The following is a 24,829-nucleotide window of genomic DNA, read 5'->3' on the forward strand; positions in this document are numbered from 1 at the left end:
TATTTTTTACATGTCCATTTTCCAACCTCTCTTTATCCTTCAGAATTAAACAGGCTGCTTTGTCGCTGTGCCTTTAAACTGATACATGTAAATGACACCTGTTCTGATTGGCTGCCCTGTATTGTGCCTCACTGAAAAGCAGTCCAGGCTGAAACACTCCTTATAACATTAGCAAGGCTAAACTGATGTAGGCTAAATAGGCAGATAAACAGAACTGTGTTGGATTTCATGAAACTACATTTATGGTATGTTTTGAAACTTTAACAATGTTAACATACTACATCATACTGGAGCCTTCTGACTCTAAAAGATTTGAGTCCTAAAGTAGGAGAAACCTGGCTGCAGACTGGACTGTCTACATGGTTGGTTACTTTTTATGTAAATGGGTTTGTTTCCTGGTGTAAACGCTAGGACTGCATCAGAAATATATTTTTGTATAGACCCCTAGCAGCAACTTTGTCAATAACTATGGTTATGCTTTCGCTTATTTTATTTAAAAGTGACAGAAGAGTGAGAGTTTAAGTTTGCCTCCATAAGCTATAAATAAGCAATATTCATATCAACACGCGGCTTTGGGTAATGTTAGCAAGCTTTAATGTTAATTTAGTTTACTTACACACACTACTAACATGCTATCTTAAAACACACTATATTACAGTTTCTTTTAGTGTGCAGTGTTGAAATGACAATAAATTTCCTGTCTTAAACATACTGACTTATTATTTAAGACTCAGAATGCCTGTACTGACTCTGGACTCCACTTGTGACTTGCCTGTACTGACTGAGAACTCCACTTGAGGCACATCTGCACTGACTGAGGAGTTCACTTAAGACTTGCTTGTGCTGACTCGACTGCAGACTTGCTTGTAGTGACTCGTGACTCGACTGGAGACTTGCTTGTACTGACTCGGGACTCAACTGGAGACTTCCTTGTACTGGCTTAGGGACTCACCTTGAGACTTGGTTGTACTGACTCAGGACTCAACCTGAGACTTGCTTGTACTTACTCGGGACTCCACTTGAGACTTGCTTGTGCTGTCTCGTTACTCCACTTGAGACTTGCTTGTACTGACTCAGAACTCAACTTGAGACTTGCTCGTACTGTCTCGGGACTCCATTTGAGACTTTTTTATACTGACTTACGACTCAATTTGAGACTTGCTTGTACTGACTCAGGACTATACTTGAGACTTGCCTCTATTGACTTGAAATGTTAAGACCTGAGACTTGTTCTAAACTCTGGCTGCTACTGTGCAACATATTATGCGACATACTTTTCTCCATTTTCCGTAACAGCATATAATAGTGTCAGAAACCACATAAGAAAAGTATTCTGAGACCACTTAACCACTTGACATGGTTTAAGGCAAGTATACAATGCACAATGCTAACTAGTAGATGTAAGCTACCATAACTTGCTGTTTACATTAGCCCTCTAGCTCAAGTGCAAAACTAAAGAAGCAAACTTTAGACACCAAATATGTCTTGACTGATTGACTACATGTGTTTATTATTCTGTTGGCCTGTTATTTGATTAGATTTCATCCCAATAAAGCAGAGTACACAACCACACACACACACACACGCACGCACAAACAAAGAGAGACACCCAAACATCACCAAAAGCCTTCAAGTTTTGGTGGAGTTCCAAATAAGCATACTCTCACCCAAAACAACAAGCGCTTGACTCATAATCACCCCAATACCTGGCGTCTTTAACTTCTTCATTGGAACTTTGGCAGGGGATTTGCCTTAAAGCCCATTTCCTTTCATTTTGTCGCAGGAACTGAAAATCCTTTACTGTCTATCAAGCTAAGACGGCTGCAGAGCAGCGCTGGCAGGATCTCCAGGGTGACGATGCAATGATAAGAGGGGATTTTCACTCAATAGCAGGAATTAGAGCTTAATAACCCCCTTTAAAACCTGCTGCAGATGCTTCCTGGCACACGCACACAGCCAGAAGAGGGCCTCCGTGAGCTGCAGCTATATGTGTGTGCGTGTGTGTGCGTGTGTGTGGTGTGTGTGTGTGTGTGTGCATGTGTGTGTGTGTGTGTGTGTGTGTGTGTGTGTGTGTGTATGTCAGGGGAAAGAGTGGGGGGGCAAGAGCTCTTCACGTGTGTTTGAGTAAGCATATTTAAGTCAGTGACACTCTGTTTCCATAAATGTTAGTGTGTATTTGAGTGGAACTCTCAGGATCTGACACTTGCTATTAAATGGTGACTGCAGAGAGGGACTAAGGCCATGTGTGCTGGGAACTGCCATGGCAACATATCCACCCCTCAGCAACAAAACTGCAGGAAAAATGTGCTTGTGTTTGGTCACACAATACACGCATATCTCAACTGATTGCTGCATATCGCTTATTAATTGTTATAGCAATATAAGCCCTGACAAGTCATATCGCAAAAGGCTGCAATATGCAAGTGAGCCCTCTAAAAAACCTCAAAACATTTTGTGGTGTGCTGTGAGCACGCTGACAAATCACAGACTGGTGAGCCTGACTCAGTTACTGACTCAGTGATCTATCCCTGACTGACACCCATTGTTGAAATGCATATGCACAAGCATCTCTTAAACAAGCAGAAGGTGGCGCTATACATAATTAAATGTCGCCTTCACTACATTAAATGTCGCTACCAATTTCAGACTAATAGATAATGTAAGAAAACAGAAACACATTCATTGAAGCACATCATGGCTTATGACACTGATGACTTAATAATACAGTGGTGAGTACTTCTATTTACGCTTGAGATGTGTACGACTTCGGTTAGAATTGTTTAGTATTTTTTACTGTTCCAGGTGAGGATACTGGACACTAGACCAGTATATGGCCAATAAATGAACTGAAATGTAAACTGGAATAATGTTTTGAGGCGTCAGTCACTATTTTAAGAATTACCACTTAGTAAAAATGTAAAGATTGCTTGTATGATGCTATTAGCATTATATGTTAGAGGTAGAGAACACATAGTTTGTGGTTCATTTGGCACATACACTTTGCTTGACTCTACACATGACTCTGAGTAACTGTAGACATTTGTGTAAGTACGTATGCGAGTAGACGTGAGAAGAAATCATCTTAGAGTCTGACAGATATCTTACTATGCTTATAACAGTATGTCATTATCTTTTAGACCTAACTGTTAAACCTGTATTAATGCATTAATCCCTGACGTAGCACTAGACTTACTATATCAGAACTAAGAAATGAATTATTAAAAACGAATCCATGGAGAAGACAGATTTATCCACTATTACTCATTCGCTACAATTGGATGACGACAGTGTTGCATAGTACTTCAAACTCTACTGCTATCATAATGGGACAAATCAGTATTACATCATGACATTAAAAGAACTTACTTTCGGGTGGATAATGCAGGTAGCGCTGCACAGGATTTTGTACTAATCCTGAGACTTATTTAACCAAGATACTGGAAAAACAAAGCTTTTTTTATCGCAGTGTTTAGCTAACAAAGAAGCATTCACTTTATAATGGTGTTTTCCACTGCACATCCAAAAAATCTGACTCAAATGGGAACCAATCGATTTTTTTAGTTTGACTTTTAGTGTCTGTTTCAGTTCTTCATTTTCCACCTACGCAACCATCATAATAATAGTGATTAACAATTTAAAGCTCTTTTGAGTCATTTTATGTCACTCTAAAGTGTCCAACCTGGGTTGCCACTTACCTTATAGGCTACACAGGATTGTGCGCAGAATCAAACAAAGCTTGAACTGTTCTCTTTCGAGTGTTAAAATATGAGCAAAAACACTCAATCTGTGTCCGCTAGCATAAATGTCAATAACCTTAGCTTCATGTAGCTTATCTCACTTTATGTTGAACTCTTTACAAAGTAATAATTCCAAAAATAGCAATCAACTCATCAACATACTTCTCTTGTTTACATTCTGGTGCTCTTACTGGTCAAGCAATAGGGCTTGCCAACTTCATCTTCATCGGGAAGAGCATTCGCAAAATTGCCAGTTCAGTGGCATGAGTATCCAAAGACTACTACACTGAGATCTATATTACTTAGAGTAGCCCCACCTGCTTTTGAAAGCAGTAAAATGGAAAAACATAAGCAACATCCATACCATGCATTGTGCCATAAATTTCTGATTTTAAATATTCTGGTTTGGTCTATGAGTCCCACATGATTGTACACACTTAAAAGTGATAGTTCTTCAAGGATTTTTTAGTAAAGAAAATTGATCTATATATAACCATGAACATTTAAAGAACCCTTTGCATGATTAAAGGGTTCTTTGCATTGTGAAAGAGTTCTTCAGATTGATGGAGTGTGCTGTAATGTGCTGCAACTGGTTGTATATAGAACCTTTTTGAAAAGGCTTCTATATAGTACCAAAAAGGGTTCTTCTATTGTTACAATGTCAGGCTTGATAAAACAGAAGAAATACAAACTCATTTCCAAAAAAGTTGGAATGCTGTACAAAAAGTAAATAAACACAAAATGCAATGATGTGCAAATAATTTAAACCCTATGTTTCATTGAAAATTGTACAAAGACAACATATCAAATGTTGAAACTGAGAAATTCTATTGTTTTTTGAATTTGATGCCAACAAAATGTTCCATAACGGGAGCAACAAAAGGCTGGAAAAGTTGTATAAGGCTAAAAAAATGATTGGGTACAAAAAGAGCATTCCAGAGAGGCTGAGTCTTTCAGAAGTAAAGATGAGCAGGGGTTCACCACTCTGTGAAAGACTGCACGATAAAATAGTGCAACAATCAACCAGTATTTGGGCATATATTTTTCAAAAAACAATAAAACTTCTCAGTTTCAACATTTGATATGTTGTCTTTCTAGTATTTTCCTTTAAAATTATGGTTTACATGATTTGCATATCATTGCATTCTATTTTTATTTACATTCTGCACATCGTCCCAACTGGGAAATGGGGTTGTACATTTGAAGAATACAATAATCTGAAAATTATTCATCTCTATTAATAATGCTGGTTTTAAATCACTGCTAGTCTGTAAGGCTACAAAATTTCATAATTAAGCCTTTAGGAACTCTATAATAACAATTAATTTGCTTTAGCTGTGATACATATATAAATAAAACCCATGCATGTCTTCAAGCTCAGCAGCAAACATGGCAAAGAAAAAGGAGCTCTTACAAAAGCTAAGAGAAGAAATTCTTCCATTTCACCAAAAAGGCAGCAGCTACAAGTATATTTCCCTGACACTTAAAGTTCCAACAGACAAGCTGGAAGTATCGTTAGTTTAGTCAGTTAGTTTAAAACCCATGGTACAGTAGCAAACCACCTGTATGTGGAAGAAAGAGAGAAAAATCCTCACATTACTGCCAAAGACTTGCAGTATGACCTGATGAAGACAGGAACAACAGTATCAGTGAACACAATAAGAAGAACACTACACAACCAATGACTTAATGCCAGGACACTTTGCTGAACTCCACTCTTGACCAAAAAGCAACTAAAAAGTTGAAATGAATATGCAAGAAGGAATTTAGGCAGGCCTGTGGAGGGATCAGCAGAGGGATGTGGCGTAAGAAAGGCAAGGCTCATGACTGAAACAACACCGTCCCCACGGTCAAGCATGGAGGTGGGTCAGTCCTGGGGGTGTTGCTGCAGGAACTGAGCGTGTGACTGGCATCATAGATTCTTTGAAATACCAGGCCATATTGGTGAAGAATGTGTTGTCTTCAGTGTTTCAGGGATGGGTCCTGGAATGTCCTTCAGTGGCCATCTCAGTCACCTGATTTGAATCCCATTGAAAGTCTTTGGTGGGATTTAAGAAAAGCTTTGGTGGCACAGAAACCAAGGAACATAATGAGCTGGAAACTTTTGCACATGAGGAGTGGACAAAGATTCCAATAAAGAATTGTCAGAAGCTTGTGAGCACTCACCGGAAATGTTTATTGGAGGTTATAAAGTGTAAAGGATGCGCCACAAAATACTGACTTTGGGGGTTGAATAATTTTGCACATGGACATTTGTGGAGAGAATGATTTATCATTTGAACTTTTAGAAGTAAACATAACTATGCTCTCAAAATCGCTCGAACATGTAGTAATACACCTTCTTTAACTGGTTACTAAAGCATTGGTTGAAATTGGTTGGTTGGTTGAATTTTCTTCATATTACCAAACTGCATTGCTATTTTATTGCTACTGTAAATATTACTGCAATATGTGTAATGTATTGCAATACAGTAGCAAGACCCCCATCTGGGCCTCCATCTATGCTATATATATATATACATTGCATCATATATATATATATATATATATATATATATATATATATATATATATAGTGCAGCCCCATTTCACACTGATCTGACTGTGGTGCATTGTGAAATCTCAACAGCAATGGCGGTAGGGCACTGAATCCCAACGTTTACCTTAATTTATCTTTTTCTATCAACATAGAAATTGCCACCTTACTCATAAATCAAGATCTGGTCAAGGCCTTACACTGAGGCACGCTGACGTCGTTTTGACAAATTACGCTAAGATAGCTGATAAACATCTGAGGCAGACCACCAGGGTAAGATGCTGTAACCACCAAATGAATGTTGCACTCTCTATAGATTTTTCACTGCTAGATTAAAAACACTGTTTCATTTGAACAACGACCTTTCACTGTGGGTTTGCCCATTTCAATTCAATTATACTGCTATGAATGCCACTCTCAATCAGTCATCTTCAGTGAGTTAGAAACACATGTGGCAGCACTGGTGACCATTCCTTGTTAAATCTGACCTCTTACAGAGCTCGCTACAGGCGGAATCTGTAATGTAGTTGACTAACCACCCACTCATAGATTCAATTAAGCCTCCTAAGTAGTCATTCCAGCAGTCTTTGCCGAGTGACATGTAATGAGTGTGGACACGGCCAGGCGTGATGAGTGTAGTGAAACAGTAATATGAAGAACCCACATGATCCAGTCTGGAGGTACTTTGATCAGGAATATAAAACGAGATAACAGCATGCTGTTCACATGCCTGGCCTCTGGAGCAGAAAGCTTCTCACTGTTTCCAGAAACAGAGGACAGTATTTACGTGCAGCAAAATCGAATGTCAGTGATGTGGAAGCTAACTGCTTACTTGTGAGTAGAGAAGTAAGTCCACTGACATATGTAAAGAGAGTTACTGCACAAGCAGCCTAGATCTGGGCATCTATCTGGAGTCAGACAGAATGGTGAATCAAGGGCTTAGTCACCAGAAGAGTCACAGCTTAGTCACTAAAAGTGTCTGCCTCCTTTTTCCTAAAGAGGTACAAACAAATATACACACTGAGTCAACTTGATTCTAAGACGAAAGAAGATTTACTTTAAGTATGACTGTTTAATCTATTCTCTGGGGATGGGGGAGGCTTACGACAAAATCTACTGTAAAAACAAGTATTTAAACACTACTAAATACTAAACAGTCCCTGCCATTTTGGCCTCAAACTGTACAAGTGCCCTAACTGTATTTCATCTTTCCTCTGCCATTTGTCAAGATCCATTTCAGTGAGATGAAGCTTAGTCTCACCCTGGCAATAGAGCCTGTGAGTGGGTATGGGTTCCATGAGATTCATCACTCTTTGGCACTCCCCTCTGGTGCAGTATCAACCGCCTGTGGAGATACCACCACAGCATGGAATAAAGCACGGATAATCTCTTTAAGAAAGCGTCACATTCCACAATATGGTTGTTATGAACAAGCAAACCTTAAAGAGTCATTACCACATACTACATGGTGATTAACTAGTGTAATGTGTAAATTCATGGCTTTGCATGCTGGTGACTGCAGTTTAAATCCATGTATCAACCTTCAAACCATCTCCAAATATTACTGCGCCTGGCTAACTAAAGCACTGACACATGTTTAGATGGTAATGATTCAAATCTTATGGAGTGAAGTTGTGCAGCTGGCACTGATGGGACAAAAAGATGAAATAGAACTTGTTCCATGGGATGTGGATCTGTAGCCTCATTGACTAACTGAATGTCAGCTTAGCGAGCAGATTATAAACCCAAACAGTGCCACACACCACAGCACAGGTTTGAATCTGACTAACTGGGGCAAAATTCCTAAAAAATGGTGTCTGGTGAGTATCATTTTATGCGAAAATGTTGTTAATATTTCATGCTTGTATTGTTAATTCATGTTGCATTCAGTGTTTTAGGGCCTTTATAGTACAACCAAAATCAAACGTGTTGTGTTACCTGAACCACTATCATGTTTAATTTTTCTGAGGTTTTTGCTGGATCTGATTTCCCCCTTGTTCTATCAGCACCACCTATTAGTGAGCTCCCTCACCACCAATCAGTGAGCCCCTCTTAAAGTACAATGCGTTTATTTAGATGTCAAAACATGGAATAGAAATTTAACGTGTCTTCATTTTGAAATACTGTCATTATTTTGCAATACTGTGGTATACCTTATTATGATTATACTGCCCAACCATACTCTTAAGACTACATTTGGTTTGAGCTGAAACATGAGTATAATAAGATTATATAGACTGATAAGAGTGTAATAAGACACAGGCCTACTGTACATTATTTCGTAGCCAGGAACATGGCCAAATTAGAGATTAGTTTCTAAGCTGTTTTGGGTGGAATCACCTCTACAACTCCATCTGGTAAACAAAAATGTGTCTCTAAATTATGAAATCATTAAACTGTTAAAATACAATTATTGCAACAAACATGCTGCAGGCAAACTAACATTATTGGACGTTATATGACTATAACACTATTACACAACACCAGCTATTCAATTAATATTTTACATCTGTCACAGTTACTTGATAGAGCTTGCCTTTTTTGGCCATTTAGGTGAGGTTTTTAGGCTTACCCTGCCAAATAATAACACGAGTGTTAGCTTGCATGTAACATAGATATCAAGGATTCTTTTTTACTACTTAATGATCTTTCACTTCAAATGACATTGATATTTATGGTAAAATGAATTAAGGACAAAGGACATCCGTCAGTTAGATAGTGATAGGGTGATATTTAAACGAGCTATTCATTTTTCCCATACACAAAAACTGCTGAGACGCAGGGCTCGCCCAAGTGCTGAAGGCCCTTGGAAGATATAGAGTCTATAGAGATCAAAGAGTCTAAACAGATCCTGGCTACAGTGGCAAACACTGTAACATACTAACTTATGGTTCATGGAGGTGTGACTTCTGTGACACTGAAAACTGACTGCAATATATTCCATTTTAACCCCAGCTTATGAATTAGACAGGTATGTGTAAATAATGCTGCTGTATTGTTAACAATGTTTATTCGTGCTTCTTATAATATAATTGATTTCTGAAAGCTGTGCTAATATCTTGTTATTTTAGACTTGAGGTCAATGTATACACACATTTATATGATTGCTATTTAGAAGAAGTATAAAATTTTGTTTTTGTGCATGTGTGAGAGACTGAATGAGTGAAAGAGAAAGGGAGGAAGGGGGAGCTTTACAAATCAATAATGCAGTAGATTTCATATCTTCTGGTTAATGACAAAAGGATGGCTATGGCCTGCAAACATCCTTTATTTGTGTATGTTAGGGCTGGCCACAGCCCTGAAACAGTATTTTAAATATGAACAGTATTTTCAAATAATTATTTTCATAAATCATCCAATCATAATTGAACAATAATTTTTGAAGCATTTTTTAGTCATCCTTTTCTTGAAAAAACGGCTTTTAATGAAAAAAGGGCAATCCAAATACATACCGCTGAGACAGGCCAGGGTCAATACCAAAAAACAGTAACATGAAAACATGAGGCATAGCGCAAACACCAGGGACAGAAAGATTAAACAAGAAAGAAAAACAGCAAGTGAAACTAAAAAAGGTCAGAGCAAAAATCAAAATCCAGAAATACAGGCACAAGTAAAAAAAAAGGAGTGAGATTTACTTCTGAGGTATCTTTAGTCTTTAAGCTTTGGACATCAATAGCTTTTCATGTTGGATGACTAACTGAGGCTGCCTCTTCAGAAGAGCCAGTGAGCTAACAGTGTTAACTAGTGCCTGTGAAGACTCATTGTCTTCTACACAAGTATTTTCTCCTCAGTGGACGATGCACCAACATGTTATTAGTCAAAGAAATATATTGTCACTGTCTGTAGATCTAGATAACATCAGCTATAGTAGCTAACCTTGTTAGTCCTTGACAACACACATTCAAGCCTGGGTGTTTCAGAGTAGCAAGCATTGTGTTTCACTGAATAGTTAGCCTGTATATTTTCTCTTTGTTCCCATGATGAAATGTAACAAATACCCAAATAGTGACTTCAGTATTCAAAGAGTGGCACCTTGATGGTTAATCAAGTACTCAAGTACACATGCACATCCCTACTAAATAGAGAAATTAATACTAAGTAGAAAAACAAATACCAACAAACTGAATGAATACTTGAGGATTCAAAGTACTCAGGCTGGCCTGAGTGTATAACCATAGAAAATAAGTATTTAATGTAGTGAAATATTTTATAACATCACCTTCCATCCCATAGTGACATTTTTGTTACAATGTAAACTAGTTCACTAGTTTTTTGGGTTCAATATAGAAAAAGTTTTGGGTGCATATAAAAAATGACAGTGCAGTCTTTTTGTTTATGACAACACCGGCTTTAATAATGGTATAAAAAGGTGAAATCAATGGTGATTTTGGAGATTTATGGCCACTTGACAAGAGTAAAAAAAAAGCAAGAAGAGTTTTATTTGAAATATTTCTCTGAACTGCTCTAAACAACCCAAGTTGGCAAATACATAGATGGTCATATTCACTGCAAAACTGCGGAGATTTACAGCTGGGTCATTCTGACCCCTAAACCCACATTGGAATCAATTCTCTCTACAAGGGTTAAAGCAATGTATTAGGGGTCAGCTGTGAGGTGTCGATGGTGGTGTAGTTAGCCTCAGGCTTACCTGAGGCAGACGACGGCATGGCCAGAGGGACGCAGGGTTGGTCATAGCCCGGGACAGGAGCGGATAGCAGCACTTTGGCGAGGTGGGCAGAGATTGGCTGAACCAGCAGTGATGTCAAATTGTGACGGTCCTCCCTGAAACTGCCAGCTGAAACAGAACAAGGAAAAAAGAAAAAAAGTTAATTGTGGCTTAAAGGAAACCAAATCAGTGATCGAAATGTCAGCCTCACGTCTGCACTACGCAATAAACCTCAGAAGGGACACGCGGATGCCAATTTTCCTCTCGAAAGTCGTAACCCCACCACATCATTTGCTTTGATTGCCTCAAACATTCCAAGTACGTTTAGGACAGGAGACTCTTAACGCAGCACGAAAAAGAGCAAGCCAATTATGCCAATCTAGAGGCTCTCCTCTTGGTTAATACCTCCGCCAGCAACTCCATCTACGTGGCAAAACATGTATTTAAAGCAAACAGATTTGGCTTGAAGTGTGCATGGCAGGCGGGCAGTGAAATGAGCTCAGAGCGGGGGGTGAGCGAGGTGGCTATAATCCGTACTAAATCAGGCAGAGAAGAGGCCAGAGAGCATGGAGAGGGGTGGCAGGCGTCTCTGTCTGCATCACAGCCCTTTCCCCCTGCTCACTGTGGCTCACCGCCGCTGCACTAATAGGCTAGAGGATTTTAGGTTTGAAGGAATAGCGCTGGTGAAAACCATTGGGGATTTCAGGTGGGTGCAATGCTCCATTGATTCAGCCTCATTAAAGCAGAGTAACGGTGAGCCTAATCCCACTTTAGGAACAAATTTATTTAGGGGGCTTCAATTTTCCAGTAGCGCTTCTGCACAGGTATAATGGCTCAGAGTCATACACTGCTAACAATCAGGAGCACAGGGGGGCCCTGCAACCACTCGATTACCTTCCCCTGATAAACTTCTTCCAGACAAAAGATTATTAAACACTAGAACAAAGCGAGGCAGCAGTGGTCCTCAGGATAGGCCGAGAGTTCTCTCATTTGCAGGAGAAATGGGAAATGATCATAGGTCTTTTGTAGCAGGGTTCTGATGAAATTATCCACTCCTGGAAGTAGCTGAGGTGAACATTATGTAAAGAGAAATGAGAAGCTAATTAGCTTAACACTCATGCATTACTATAATACTTACAATAATTAAAAAATGATTCAATCAGAAATCTGATGAGCGCAATGTCACTTGGTGTTTCGAGCTAAAAGGTACAAGGTGAAATGAGTTAGGGTGTGTCTAGGTAGCAACGTTAGCTGAGAAAATAGACCATCAGCATGTCTGAGTAGTGCTGAACGTCACTGAATGTCAGTGGTGGTGGGTGCACAACGGTTTCGAAATGTTGGATGATATGTGTTGTTTTTTGTTTTTGCTCAGTTGCCATTTAATAAAAGATGTTTGAAATCAGTTATGTGGTAAAACATGGGCAAAAATGGACATTTAAATGAAGCAATGTGGAAAAATTGCCCTAGTCTAGTCTGCAGAGAGACACCCACAGCAGAGAAACACACTTCTTTCCCAGAATCTTCTAGCAGGCAGCCAAGAGTACTTTTATTTCTCTAGATTTAGAAAGTATATACAAGGACATGGCCAGTAGCTCTTATCTTGCGGTATCCAATTAGTTCTGCATCTTGCACAACTAGAAACAAACACTCAAGTTTGAAAAAGTGCACAGTCCCCTGGAAAATTTCTAACCATAGCACTAGCCTTGGAGTGCTAGAGTCTCAAAAAAAAAAAAAGATGGACTCGCCCTTGGCGGACCTAACAATCAGAGCAAGGCAGTTCTGTAGCCTGCTGATAGGCCACAGGCAAGAGTAAAGCTGACACAGTGGTCTGTGATACTGAACAAGAGGTTCTCCTTTTTATTACTCCTTTACCACTCCATTATTATGGCAGAATAGGGGTCATCTCTAGTGCTTATATTTTTAATGCAATGTCCGGACGTGGGGTCATACATATGTCTCATTTGTCTCATAGATATATTGTTACCATCGTAACAAAACCTCAGAAATGGTAACTTTATGGGAGAAGGATTTAGAGGAGACCTAGTGAATAAAACTGCATTTTCCCAGATCAGTTACATACAGTGGATGTAAAATATCTACACATTCCTGTAAAAATGGCAAGTTTTTGTATAAACAATTCAACCAAGATAAATTATGTCAGAACGTTTGCCACATTCAGTGTGAGATTGCAACCTATAAATTACAGTGAAAAACAATCAGAAATATTTTCAGGTAAAAAAACTTACAATAGCCTGGTTGCACAAGTTTAGGATTGGGAATGTGGCTGTGTTCAGAATCAATCAATGACATTGTAACTCATGTTTGTGGGAGTTGTGGGTAAATGATTACTATTACTCATAAGTGGGGCACCAGTCCATCAGGACAAAATAGTTTGAGACATACAACACATTGGAACAGAAGCAGAGAAAAGCTTATATATTTACACTCAAAAGTGGGTTCAGTAACTTGGGCCCAGCCTGTGGCATCAGTCAATTGTTTGTATGCACTTTCTTGTCTTCTGACGAGTAAGAATTGGACTGAGGTCAAACTGCATTCAACCTAAGGGTTGGAGCCGAAAATTCAGATTCCTCCGTTGATGATTGGAAACCAGGAAGACCTCCAAATCGCAACTTTGAAGAAAACTTGACGTGCTGTGACTTTTATGGGGTTTAGGCGTGGGAAGTGTCTCAGCTCCTGTCACATCTATTCCTCAATGCTGATTGGTTCTCCTTCCGTATGGGAGTTCGGGTTGATGATCCAGTCTCACCACTCTCATCATACTTGTCTTAAACATAAAATACAGCATGTTTTCTATGTAAGGTTGGGGTGAGACAGACCCCTTTTATGATGCTTTTAGAAGAATTCTGTCCTGAGCTTTCTTGCTCTCAGGAGGGCTTCCATGAGCCTGTAATCCCTTAGGGCCATAAGCCTTACAAAGGAGCTGACTTTCTTGGTTCAGGATCTGAGTCTATTGCATAAGTTTAGAATTGGGAATGTGGCTGTGTTTCCACATGCTTTTGGGCTGCTTTTCTTGAGCCAGAACTGGGGCTTTTATTAAGGTGGAAGGAATCACCAATAACTTTTGCAGTTTGACGTTACAAGTGGAAAACGTTCTGATATGTATCTTGTCTTTAATTTTTTTTTTTTACATCACAAAGTCTGCCATTTTTACAGGGGGATGTAGACTTTCTATATTCATTGGATATGTTACTTGACATTGTATCTGCCATCTGAGAAATCGTGTATTTCACTTTGGAAAGAAAAAGGTGGAAAACAATGTAAAATGTAATATTTGTCAGAAAAATTCACTTACAAACAAACAACAGTGTCAAAACATCTGCCTACCAAAGCTAGTGTTAGCTGTCCAAATTGATTATGAATGCACTGATTATGAATTTTTATGGGTGATTCCAATTTCTTTACAGCCAAACTGGATGATGGTTGATTGGCCAATTTGTATCAGCCTTTTGTTATCCAAACGTCACACTACCACATTTTCAGTACTTTTTATTAGCTAAACTTGCACTGTAAACAACATTCTTTTAAAACTGTTCAGTTTTAAATCTGAATATCAGTAATAAATCAGTAAATATATGACATTTTGATATAGTTGTAGCAGTAGCAGCAACATTCGGATGCAGCATGAGTTCGCTTACCTGGTTCATGTTATTTATGTCATAAAATTGCAACACAGGCCTGTAAAAATATTCATAATGAACTGGCCGATTTATGTTTTGAGAAAAATTCTGAAAGATTCCAATCTAGGCCAATTCAGATTCTGAACTAAACTAAATTAAAAAAGAGTAAAATATGTCTGTTTAATTCATGCTCATATAAGATTTTGTTCCAAAGCATTTTGGACCTTTTCTATTGACATGATGATGAAATATCCACAGAGTGTAATGACCAGATGTTGCAAAGGGTGAAAAAAAAAAAAATGAAAAAAAAAAAACAAAACAAAAATTGAGTTCTGTGTTTTGTTAGGACAGAGATGAGATGTACTTGCATGTAATAAGAACTGTCTAAGCCTAACCCTATAAAGAGAAACATGTTTTTGTCCCTTTAATTTAAAAAAAAAGAATCATATAGCTATTGTGAAAAGCTTTACAAAGTGAGGACCATTTTGTTCTGAAAATCTACAAAACACGCATACACAGACATGCACGCATATATACACAGGCACTCCAAGCCAATCTCCCACAGAGAATGATTCATGTTGTTCGTGAAGTACATACACACTATCTCTCCTCTTCATCTCCTGTGGACCGACGTGCATGGCATGCAACAGTTGGTCTAATCTCGCTTAGTCTCGCTTAGCCCATTCACTCTCTGTGAGCAGGGCTCTCTCAGAGAGGCAGCCTTAAAGGCATGAGAAAATATCATAGTTCAGCTTCAGATGTATTAGAACAGGTTGGCACTGGGGTATAGGTTATATTCCATAACTGGAACCTGAGGGTTGTTAGTTTGAATGTATGGATATTGACTTAGTGTCAAAGAGCTGCACCTTTTAAAAGCAATGCACTTAACACCAGGCCTTTTCCAGTAGTGCTGTGAAAAAACATCTATATCTATCCTACTTGTAACCCAAGAAACAAGTCTAGTTAAAGATCAAGTGTGCCCAAGGCCCTAATATGATTGAGAATCAATACTGATTATATAAGTGATGATGTGAAAATACAGACGCTCCTCATTGCACAGGGCTTATTGAGCCATGAGGAATTTCCATTTATGAAACGGATCATTTTTCCGCTAAAGTCTCAGGCCGAGCCAGACTGGTCGAAGCCATCATAGAATACACTACATTGCCAAAAGTATTCACTCACCCATCCAAATCATTGAATTCAGGTGTTCCAATCACTTCCATGGCTACAGGTGTATAAAACCAAGCACCCTAGGCATGCAGACTGCTTCTACAAACATTTGTGAAAGAATGGGTCACTCTCAGGAGCTCAGTGAATTCCAGCGTGGTACCATGATAGGATGCCAAGTCCAGTCGTGAAATTTCCTCGCTACTAAATATTCCACAGTCAACTGTCAGCGGTATTATAATAAAGTGGAAGTGATTGGGAACAACAGCAACTCAGCCACGAAGTGGTAGGACACGGAAAATGACAGAGCGGGCTCAGCGGTGGTCGTCACAGAGGTCGCAACTTTCTGCAGTCAATCGCTACAGACCTCCATACTTCATGTGGCCTTCAGATTAGCTTAAGAACAGTGCATAGAGAGCTTCATGCTGTATCCAAGCCTTACATCACCAAGCGCAATGCAAAGCGTCGAATGCAGTGGTGTAAAGCGCCGCCACTGGACTCTAGAGCAGTGGAGACGTGTTCTCTGGAGTGGCAAATCACGCTTCTCTGTCTGGCAATCCGATGGACGAGTCTGGGTCAGGGTCAGCGTCTCACATGAAGAGCTATAATTGGTAAAAGCTAATGCTAGAAAAAGTTGACACCATACAAAGATTTTTTCCATGTTACTATGGTCAATAAATAATCACAATTTTGGGAAACTGTTAATGGTGTTCCACAGGACTCTATCCTTGGGTCAATGCCTTTTACACTACATATGAATTAAGTAAATTCTTTTATATGCAGATGATACAGTCACATATTCTTGTGTTTCCTCTGTAACATTAGATATGGAATGCTTACAACAAGATTTTCACTTGTTACAAAAGTCATACATAGTCCAAAACTAGTGCTGAATGAAATGAAGAAAAAAAATGTATGTTGTTTTTCAGATTTCATGGAATTGATCATTTTAATGCAACAGTAAACACTTTGAATAGTGCAGTTATGACTTATTATTTCAGGCTAAAAATATTTGAGAATTTGGATCAACGCCACAAAAGATGGAAGGACCATCCTCATTTCTAATTGCATATTTAACTTGGCTACTACATAAGACGAGTATAAAACATGGCTATGACTGAAAAGTCTGAAGTAGGGTGCTTACGTTAACTATAATAGCTGAAGATGTTTTCACTGTTACCTCAATAAGCCAATATGCTTCCTCATCGTCTAGTGAAAATAATTTACTTACTTACTTACTTACTTACTTACTTACCTAACATTAGGTGTTTTTTTTCTTTATTTTTTTATTTAACCCTCAGTGGCTAAGATTTCCAGACATGCAAGCATCAACCTTTTTTGTGAGATTAGCTGTAAGTATCTTAATGTGTCAATATATTTAGTTTATGTAGGATTCACTATAACCTGCAATATGGAAATATTCAGTGCTCAATCTGAGTTAAATTTTGGCTTTTACACCCAAATAGTAAACCATATGTCCAGTTGGGAATTGTGCACATGTGGCTGAATCCCAAATAGCCCTATTCAGACATATTAGCAGTGTTTGGGCAGGGACCTTTATTTTAAGGCCTACATAGCGCACTACTTAGAAAGTAGGGAGCCATTTGAGATTCAGTTCCAGTGTCGGATAAGAGATGTACAATGGTGTTGGCTTGGTGATAACAAAACACTGGAAAAACCTCTAATAAGGTGAAGGTTTCTGAGCAGGTTTATAATATTCTGATTCTATTATACGTAATAGGAAGTTCCTTATTTTAGCTATGCCCCTGCTTTTTCGAGCAGGAAGTGAGACTGCAACCCTGTCCCTCATGGACAGATAGAGAGCAGTTAGATCCCACTGTTTTAAAGTAAATGTGTTCCAAAGTCTGAAAATCAGATCAACTTTTTTGTGTTTTAATTAAAAAATAAATAAATACATACATTTATGTATGTACAGTGTGTGTGTGTCTGTTCAAGGCTTGTTCACTAGTCATGTACTGGCTAGCGTTTTTAAGTCATGCTCAGAGTTAGCTAAAATTGTCAGTACCGAAACTACTGAAACATTAGGTAAAGTTTCGGATTGTTTTGTTAGTGACAAAATGGAATGTACAATAAATAATTGTAATAAAGTAAGCATAATTAAGGTATAGGGTAATTGAAGAGAAAATGATTTTTGTCCAAGTCAGTTAAAAGTCTGACATATGTTTTGAGCTCTGACTTCAAACCGATTTAGTAGAAAGATCAATGTACAAGGGTGAATGAAAGTTCTCTTGCAGCTTGTGACTTTATTATATGAACATGCAAGTTGATATAAAACATTGGTTGTGACTGAAATAGCCTCCCACATACTGCTTGTGTACTGACTGTGCCCAAAAGTAGTAAGTAGTATGCAGAAGATGACCGACATGAATTTCCTCAATATGCCAAAGATACCCGGGTGACACACTGCTTTGGCCAAATATTCCAGTACGCAGCCAGAGCTATCTTTATGACATACTGCATCCCAAAAAGGCAGCACACCCACTTCAGGAGGACGTAACCACTGATGTAACTGCCTGGATATTTAAAAGCCCTGGATTCAGCCTTTTAATACATTAATACCAGCAAAATGAAAGAAATTTGTCCAGTTGCTGCTGCACTCAGTGCAACGCTAAAGCCACACCAGTTTTCTCTGTTAGTCTTGAGGTGAGTTTGCTTACTTCATCCATTCAGTTCTTACGTTATAGAAGTGTGTAGTAAATACTTGGGCCCATCAGTGGGCCCTGGCCATTTAAGGGGTTAATGTACTGCATAGATAATGAGGTTATAATAGTAGTACACTTACTGAAGTTGGTCTCAACCAAACAATCTGCCCTGCATCAGCTCTTCAGACTCCTGTGTAGAGTCACACTGCTTATTATTCAGCCAAACCAGCTCATGTTACCAACAACAACGTTAAAAAAAAGGAATGACTCGCCTTTTAACAAACAGAGGAAAACAGGTGTGTTTGGAAACTACACAGGTTTACCACACAGACAAACCCAAAGCTTATTTAATTGTGTCTTTGGAGATGCGTGGAGATGGCTTTCAAAAGTCACACAGGTCCATCTCTTGACCAAAATATAAACATACATGCTGAAATGCAGCTAGCAGCGGTTACCTAGCACTGTGTGACAGGCTAAGGAAAATAAGATGGGTCTTGAGATGGTCTAATTGGCTCAGTGTCTGGTGTTGGCCAGCTTGTTGTGCCCAGTAGTATGGTACATGGCTTTTGTGGTATAGTGGATACTGCACTTTGAAGAATAGCATGCAGAATACAATTAATACTGATGCGGCTCATAGAATAATTTTTGATTGTTATATATGCGTTGCAACCGCAGCCTACTGATCTATATTGCTTGGTGGGAGACTATTTATTGTGTTTAATATTAGGTACTATTGGTGCACTTATTGTCTTTTTGTCATCATTGTAATGTACAGCCTCTTGCAGTTTACTGGGTCATTCTTACGAAACTACATCAAACTATGTCCACAAATATTTGATTGTCATCTTCATCACATAGATATGCAATATTCATCACATAGATCGTCATAATAAATGCAATATACATTGTGTGTACATATATTTAACTGTATTTGTTAACTTTTTCTTATCCTGTTTCCCAACCACAGACTGGAGCATTTTAGTTTGGCTATTTTACTCCAGCTAGTCACACTGAAATGAGCTGAAGTTCCAATACACATCTGCCTTTATTTTCAGTTCCATGTACTCAAGCTAAACTTAACATAAAGCAAAAAAAGGGGCAGAGCTGTGGGGTAGGTAAAGCTAGTATTACAGCACACAGCAGAGAGAACAGGTAGCTTCAAAAAAACCTCTCTCTCTTTGCCTCTCTCTCTCTCGTAAACAAAAACAAAAAAACAAAAAACAAAAAAACCCTGACTATTGGGGTGTACGTGCAGACTTCTTAAAGGAATGTGAACCCCAATTTGCCAGCATGTTTAACAAGCTGTTTAAGGGAAAATTAGTCCCCACCAGATTCTCAACACGGCGATTGTCACCTTTTAAGCATCATCATCGGGTTACTGGTCAATTATCAACAATATCCGATTACACTGCTCTATCGCCCAGGCCTACTGATAAGTACAATTAACACTGGGCTTCCTCGAGGAGAGATTTAGAAATGGTTAAATGAAAACATTGGCACAGATAAAAACACTACTTACTCTATTAGCGTTATAATAATGTTATAATAGCTTTGCACACTATATGTAACTGTATATGTCCAATAACATTATACAAATTATAAGCAGAAAAGTAAAAAAAAGAACATTTTTTACAGATTTATCTTCAAATTCTAATGTTAAACTGGAAAAGGATACTAAAAACTAAAATTGTATTTAAAATCAAGGTTTATATTAAATGATCACACCAGGCATCATTGTTTGTGTATCTAAAAAAATAAGAAGACATTGAGTAACGTAATTTTTTTTTTTTTTCCAGTTCTTAGTCCTAGTATGTCATGTACAAACCCCTGTTTGCTGTAAATGGAATTTCTGCCATGTTTTCTCTCCTTCTTTTGAAAGTGACACAGAATCCCTGTGGACTGCTTGTCACTATTTTTTGGATACCTACAGAAATTTGCTTTTGGACACAATGCACGTAACACAGATTCCACATCAAACATATAGTTTCTCTTTTGCTATGACACTGTATCATTTCAGTATGCTCAACCGTGAGTCTTCTTCTAAACCAAAACCACTGCAGAGAAAGTTCAGACACCCTGATCAGGAAGGAAAAGTACACCCTCAAAGTGACGACAACAGTGATAAGCAAACTCTCACTAGTCTGAATAAGAGTAAGCTGCCAGCGCAGACTTTAACGGAGAAAAACGCTGCACCTCACGCAGAGAGGCGCTCAGGAGCTGACATGCATACAGACACTCGCTCACGAGCAATACGACGTGCATATGGTCAGGCCATATGTGCCAGGTTTGGATCACAAACACTCAAGAGGTTTGCAAACTAACTTCCCACTCATTAAACATGCCTGCATCGTCAGCATATCAGTGCTATGATCAGTACTTAGAGACTATTGATTGTTCTGGCTTGTTCCCAAAGAAACACAAACTAGTGCCTGTGTTTTCCAACCATCTTAGTGCATTTTTTCAGTGTAATTATTTTTTTATTATACCACAGATAGTTCTGACCTCACACTGTGATTGGCATTCTGTGGATGCCAATATCTGACAATAATGTCATTTTCAACAAATTTATTTATTTCTCATTTCTCTTTATTCACCTGTAAACATAGCATCAACAACTAGCCTTTAAGAAACAGCAGCCAAAACTTTATTACAAGTAATAAGCTTCCCAAAAAGAGCTATATTGACAGCAAGCTAATAATGATGACAAAACCAAAATGCTCCCATTGTATTAAACAAAGCTGTTTACTCCAGGCATGAGCTCAGAACAGCCTATTTCTATTTTTGACACCTCGCCATGTGCTGATGTTCCACCTTAAATACTGTGGTTAAGCCAGCTGCCTTTTATCAAAACACGGTTAAATTAGCCAAAGCAAATGAGAAGAAACGAACCCATGAGGTAGAGCCCCTTCGTCTAGTTTTATAAAGACATTGCTAGTCTGTTGGACATTTCTTTTAGTAGTACCATGCTTTTAATCTGCCATGAGCTCCTAATATTGCTTTTAAATTTGTTACACGTGTAAAATGCATAGCTAGTACTCTCAGGCTATTAACTGATAACTTTATAGTTTGTTTACATTTTGTCATGACTAGAAAACTCAATGTTTCCAGTGTAGACATTCTCATGTTTTAGCGATTTGATACTTCATTTAATATGTTAATATGATACTTCCTTTATATGCAGAAGCACTAGATTGGAGCTATTTTTTCAGAGTGTAAATAAAGTTTCTCACTAGGCTGAATGATGGTGATGATGGTTACTTCCAATCATACAATCAAAAAAACTCTCTCACATATATTCATGATATAACAGGCATTATCCTACTTTTACTTTGTATTAAAATACAATATATTCAACATACATAAATCACAATCAAAGCAATAAAAATAAACCTATGTTTTTATGCTTGAATAGTTTGTCAATTTCAATTTAATCAATCAGTACCTAGTTTCCTATAAGGACCCTGGTGTTAAGATCATCTTATCTGGTAGAGAGAGCGTTCAGTGTGATTCTAGCTCTGCCGTTTAAGAAACATCTTTGACATCTTTAAGAAACATCTCAAAGATGCTTTCAACCCTGGTCACTAATGTTTGGCCAAAAATAAGTTCTGTGATCCATGCGCCAAAATCAAATGCATTGTTTTTGTATCATTGTATTGCTAGACTGTCATTACTAGCAGCAGCTCATGCTAGAAGAACAATATGAGTGTCTATCAAGAGTGAAATGTTAAAATAGGCAGATTATGTGGACAGTGATGTGCTGAACTCCATTGTTTGATGGTGACCATTATAAATATGTGCTCCCAACAACAGTGAACTGAACCAAGGTTCATTTGGATTATGGCAGAGATCGCAAGTTCTGGGGGACCATGGTTCATTTGTTTGGTGCACACTCTAGTACAAGTGGAGTGGTGTTCAGACCTGTCAAAACAGCCTGAACTAAACAAAAAGTTTGATGGGTCTGCACCAAATAAGGTAAGTGTAAAAGACAAAAAACTACATTCAGGATGTCTTTGTTGATTTTTCCTTTACTTTGCAAAACTGTTGTATAAAAGCAACCGAACACTTCCCAATAGCACACTTCTCCTATAATGTTCTACATAATCTAAAAAGTTAAAAGTAAAGTTTTTCAGAGGCATATAAGGCCTGAGGCACATGAGACCTTTTCAAGCCACCATGCAGCAGTGATCAATGAACTTGGCGCTGAGCATTTGACTCCGTACATGATTATCTGGACACAAAACTTATCAGTGTTTTATTGGACGAAGGAGATAGAAACCCCTACAGTCCAATCTCTCCCCCCTTAGTGTCGCAAATTGAATTTCAGCCATAGATGGCACATGAAACAGCTCAGATTTCATCTACTTTTTTTCAGCATTTTCACCTGCTGGCCACTCAGGAGCCTGATAACTAACACTTCAGAACACAGCTTAAGTTTGTAACATTACTTTTGTGTGAGGGTTAAATTAAATACTGCAAACATTTAGCACATTTTGTCATTGGTTTACAAAACACTTTTATACACGAGCCAAAGCCTTACTAACTGGTCTTAATCTAATTAATGCAAATTGATTTCCAAACCAACATGTTGCAAAGTGTGACCATTCATTTCCATAAAAACAATGGCATAAGCTTCCACAGAAATTATTCCAAAGTCTCTCTTTGATATCAAGTGTTTTTACCATTCGCTTACCTCACTTGTCTTTCATGTGCTAAAACTAAGAGCAGACACACTTGGATTTGTTGTTCTTGAAAGCTTCAAATGCGCACTTAAAAACCCTGATCCATTACAAACACAACATAAAAGGAGACGTTCAAGATGGTGAAGGGCGTAATGTAATAATAGGCCTTTCTGCATACAGACTTCTACATAAAAGAACATGCAGAAATATCCTTCACAGATATTGAATGTACCACTACAATAACTGTTTGTCTCCATTTTATTTCGTAAGATGAAAAGTTATTCATGAAAATGAATGCATTTGAACGATACTTGGAATAATGCTAGTGAGCACATGTGTGAATACATTACATGCAATCTTCTATGTAAGAAAAACTGACAGGGCAAAGAAGTTTTCACCTTCCGCCAGTGAAAGGACGGAGCGTGTGTGTAGGTCACGCTGATGAATCCAGCTTTCCAAGGCTGTTCACTAAAGAGAGAATTGCTTCAATCGATATGGCCAACGAGTGCTGTGATAAGCCTTTCATTAGCTGGCAGTAATGGAGGACACCTGAACACCACTCGTTCAGAGCTTGCACTGTTCTGCTGGCCTCCTGCACCATATACACACACATATGCTCCCCTCATGCTCTTCCTGTGTCTTAGTCTCTGGATAAAAATGGGCTAGTAGGTCCAATTAAAGCACCAGAAAAGTCTGCATGTTGCCATTGTACCAGAATTGAGCACACCTTGTCATAGAAGCGTTCTCCAGATTTGAACTATTTTTCTCCTTTTTAAATAAAGCTGCATTCACACTAGACCAGGGGTCTCAAATTCAAATTACCTGAGGCCACTAGCCAAGCGGTCTTTTCTAAGGTGGGCCAATTGAAAATATGAACAGAAAAAGAGATGTATTTTTTTCACAAGGCAAGGGAAGGGAAATTTATTTATATATTACATTTCAAACATTGAGGTAATTCAGTGTGCTAAACCTTAAAACAATACAAAGTGCAATAGTAAGAATTCATGTATGAATTTTAACCACAAAACATACACACACTTAGTTGCCTCTTAGTCAGTTTATTAGCAATTCTTCTGTCATCATAAAGCACAACTACTACTACTACTACTAATAATAATAATAACAATAATTTTTATTATGTACACTGGTTAAACAAGCACCCTGTGGCGTGCTTTGCTGTTTTTAATTCATAAACTGATCAGAACTTTTTGAGCAAAGTGAGATCTGCATCTGCATGCGGCAGGATGTTTAGAAGGACAAATAGTAAATTTATGGCTGACTGCTAAAGACACGTCTCACAACCCCCACTTGCCCCCCCCCTGGCAACCTGGTGCAGAAGTGGGGAGGGGGGGTGGCTCACCTCAGAACAGACCTACTTTGACCCAGAGGTCTGAAGACTTTCTTTTTCTGTTGACTAACAGTTTAAGGGCAACATAATGGAACGTCATGCCACCCCTTTATAAACATCCTGGAGAGACCTTTGGACATCACTGAAGTAAATTTTGGGATACTGATAAATTGTGACTTTTGAAAGTTCCTTTCCCTCTCTCTCACACCCATACATCTCACCTTCCCCCACAAAGAGAGACATCTAACCTAAAACAAAGGTCAAAGATGGCCCACCAATCAACCCTGGGTGAGGGGACTGTTGAGACCTCACGAATCCCTGAGCAGACCCCTTGGTGTGGCCAGATACTCTTAAGTGCATTCCTTCAGTATCATAAATTTGGGGTCTGTGCA

The 24,829-nt window shown here is 38.5% G+C and overlaps 1 protein-coding gene across 1 annotated transcript in view; it reads right to left on the reverse strand.

Annotated features, from left to right (window-relative positions):
• Window positions 1–24,829, reverse strand: part of LOC118819423 (inactive N-acetylated-alpha-linked acidic dipeptidase-like protein 2) — a 321,925-nt gene that overhangs the window by 110,868 nt on the left and 186,228 nt on the right. The window contains exon 6 of the mRNA XM_036587209.1: window positions 10,922–11,068. Within this exon, the coding sequence (XP_036443102.1) occupies window positions 10,922–11,068 (147 nt within the window). The remainder of the gene's footprint in view (window positions 1–10,921; window positions 11,069–24,829) is intronic.

The sequence above is a fragment of the Colossoma macropomum genome, unplaced genomic scaffold (genome assembly GCF_904425465.1).
Source record: "Colossoma macropomum unplaced genomic scaffold, Colossoma_macropomum, whole genome shotgun sequence".
NCBI lineage: Eukaryota > Metazoa > Chordata > Actinopteri > Characiformes > Serrasalmidae > Colossoma > Colossoma macropomum.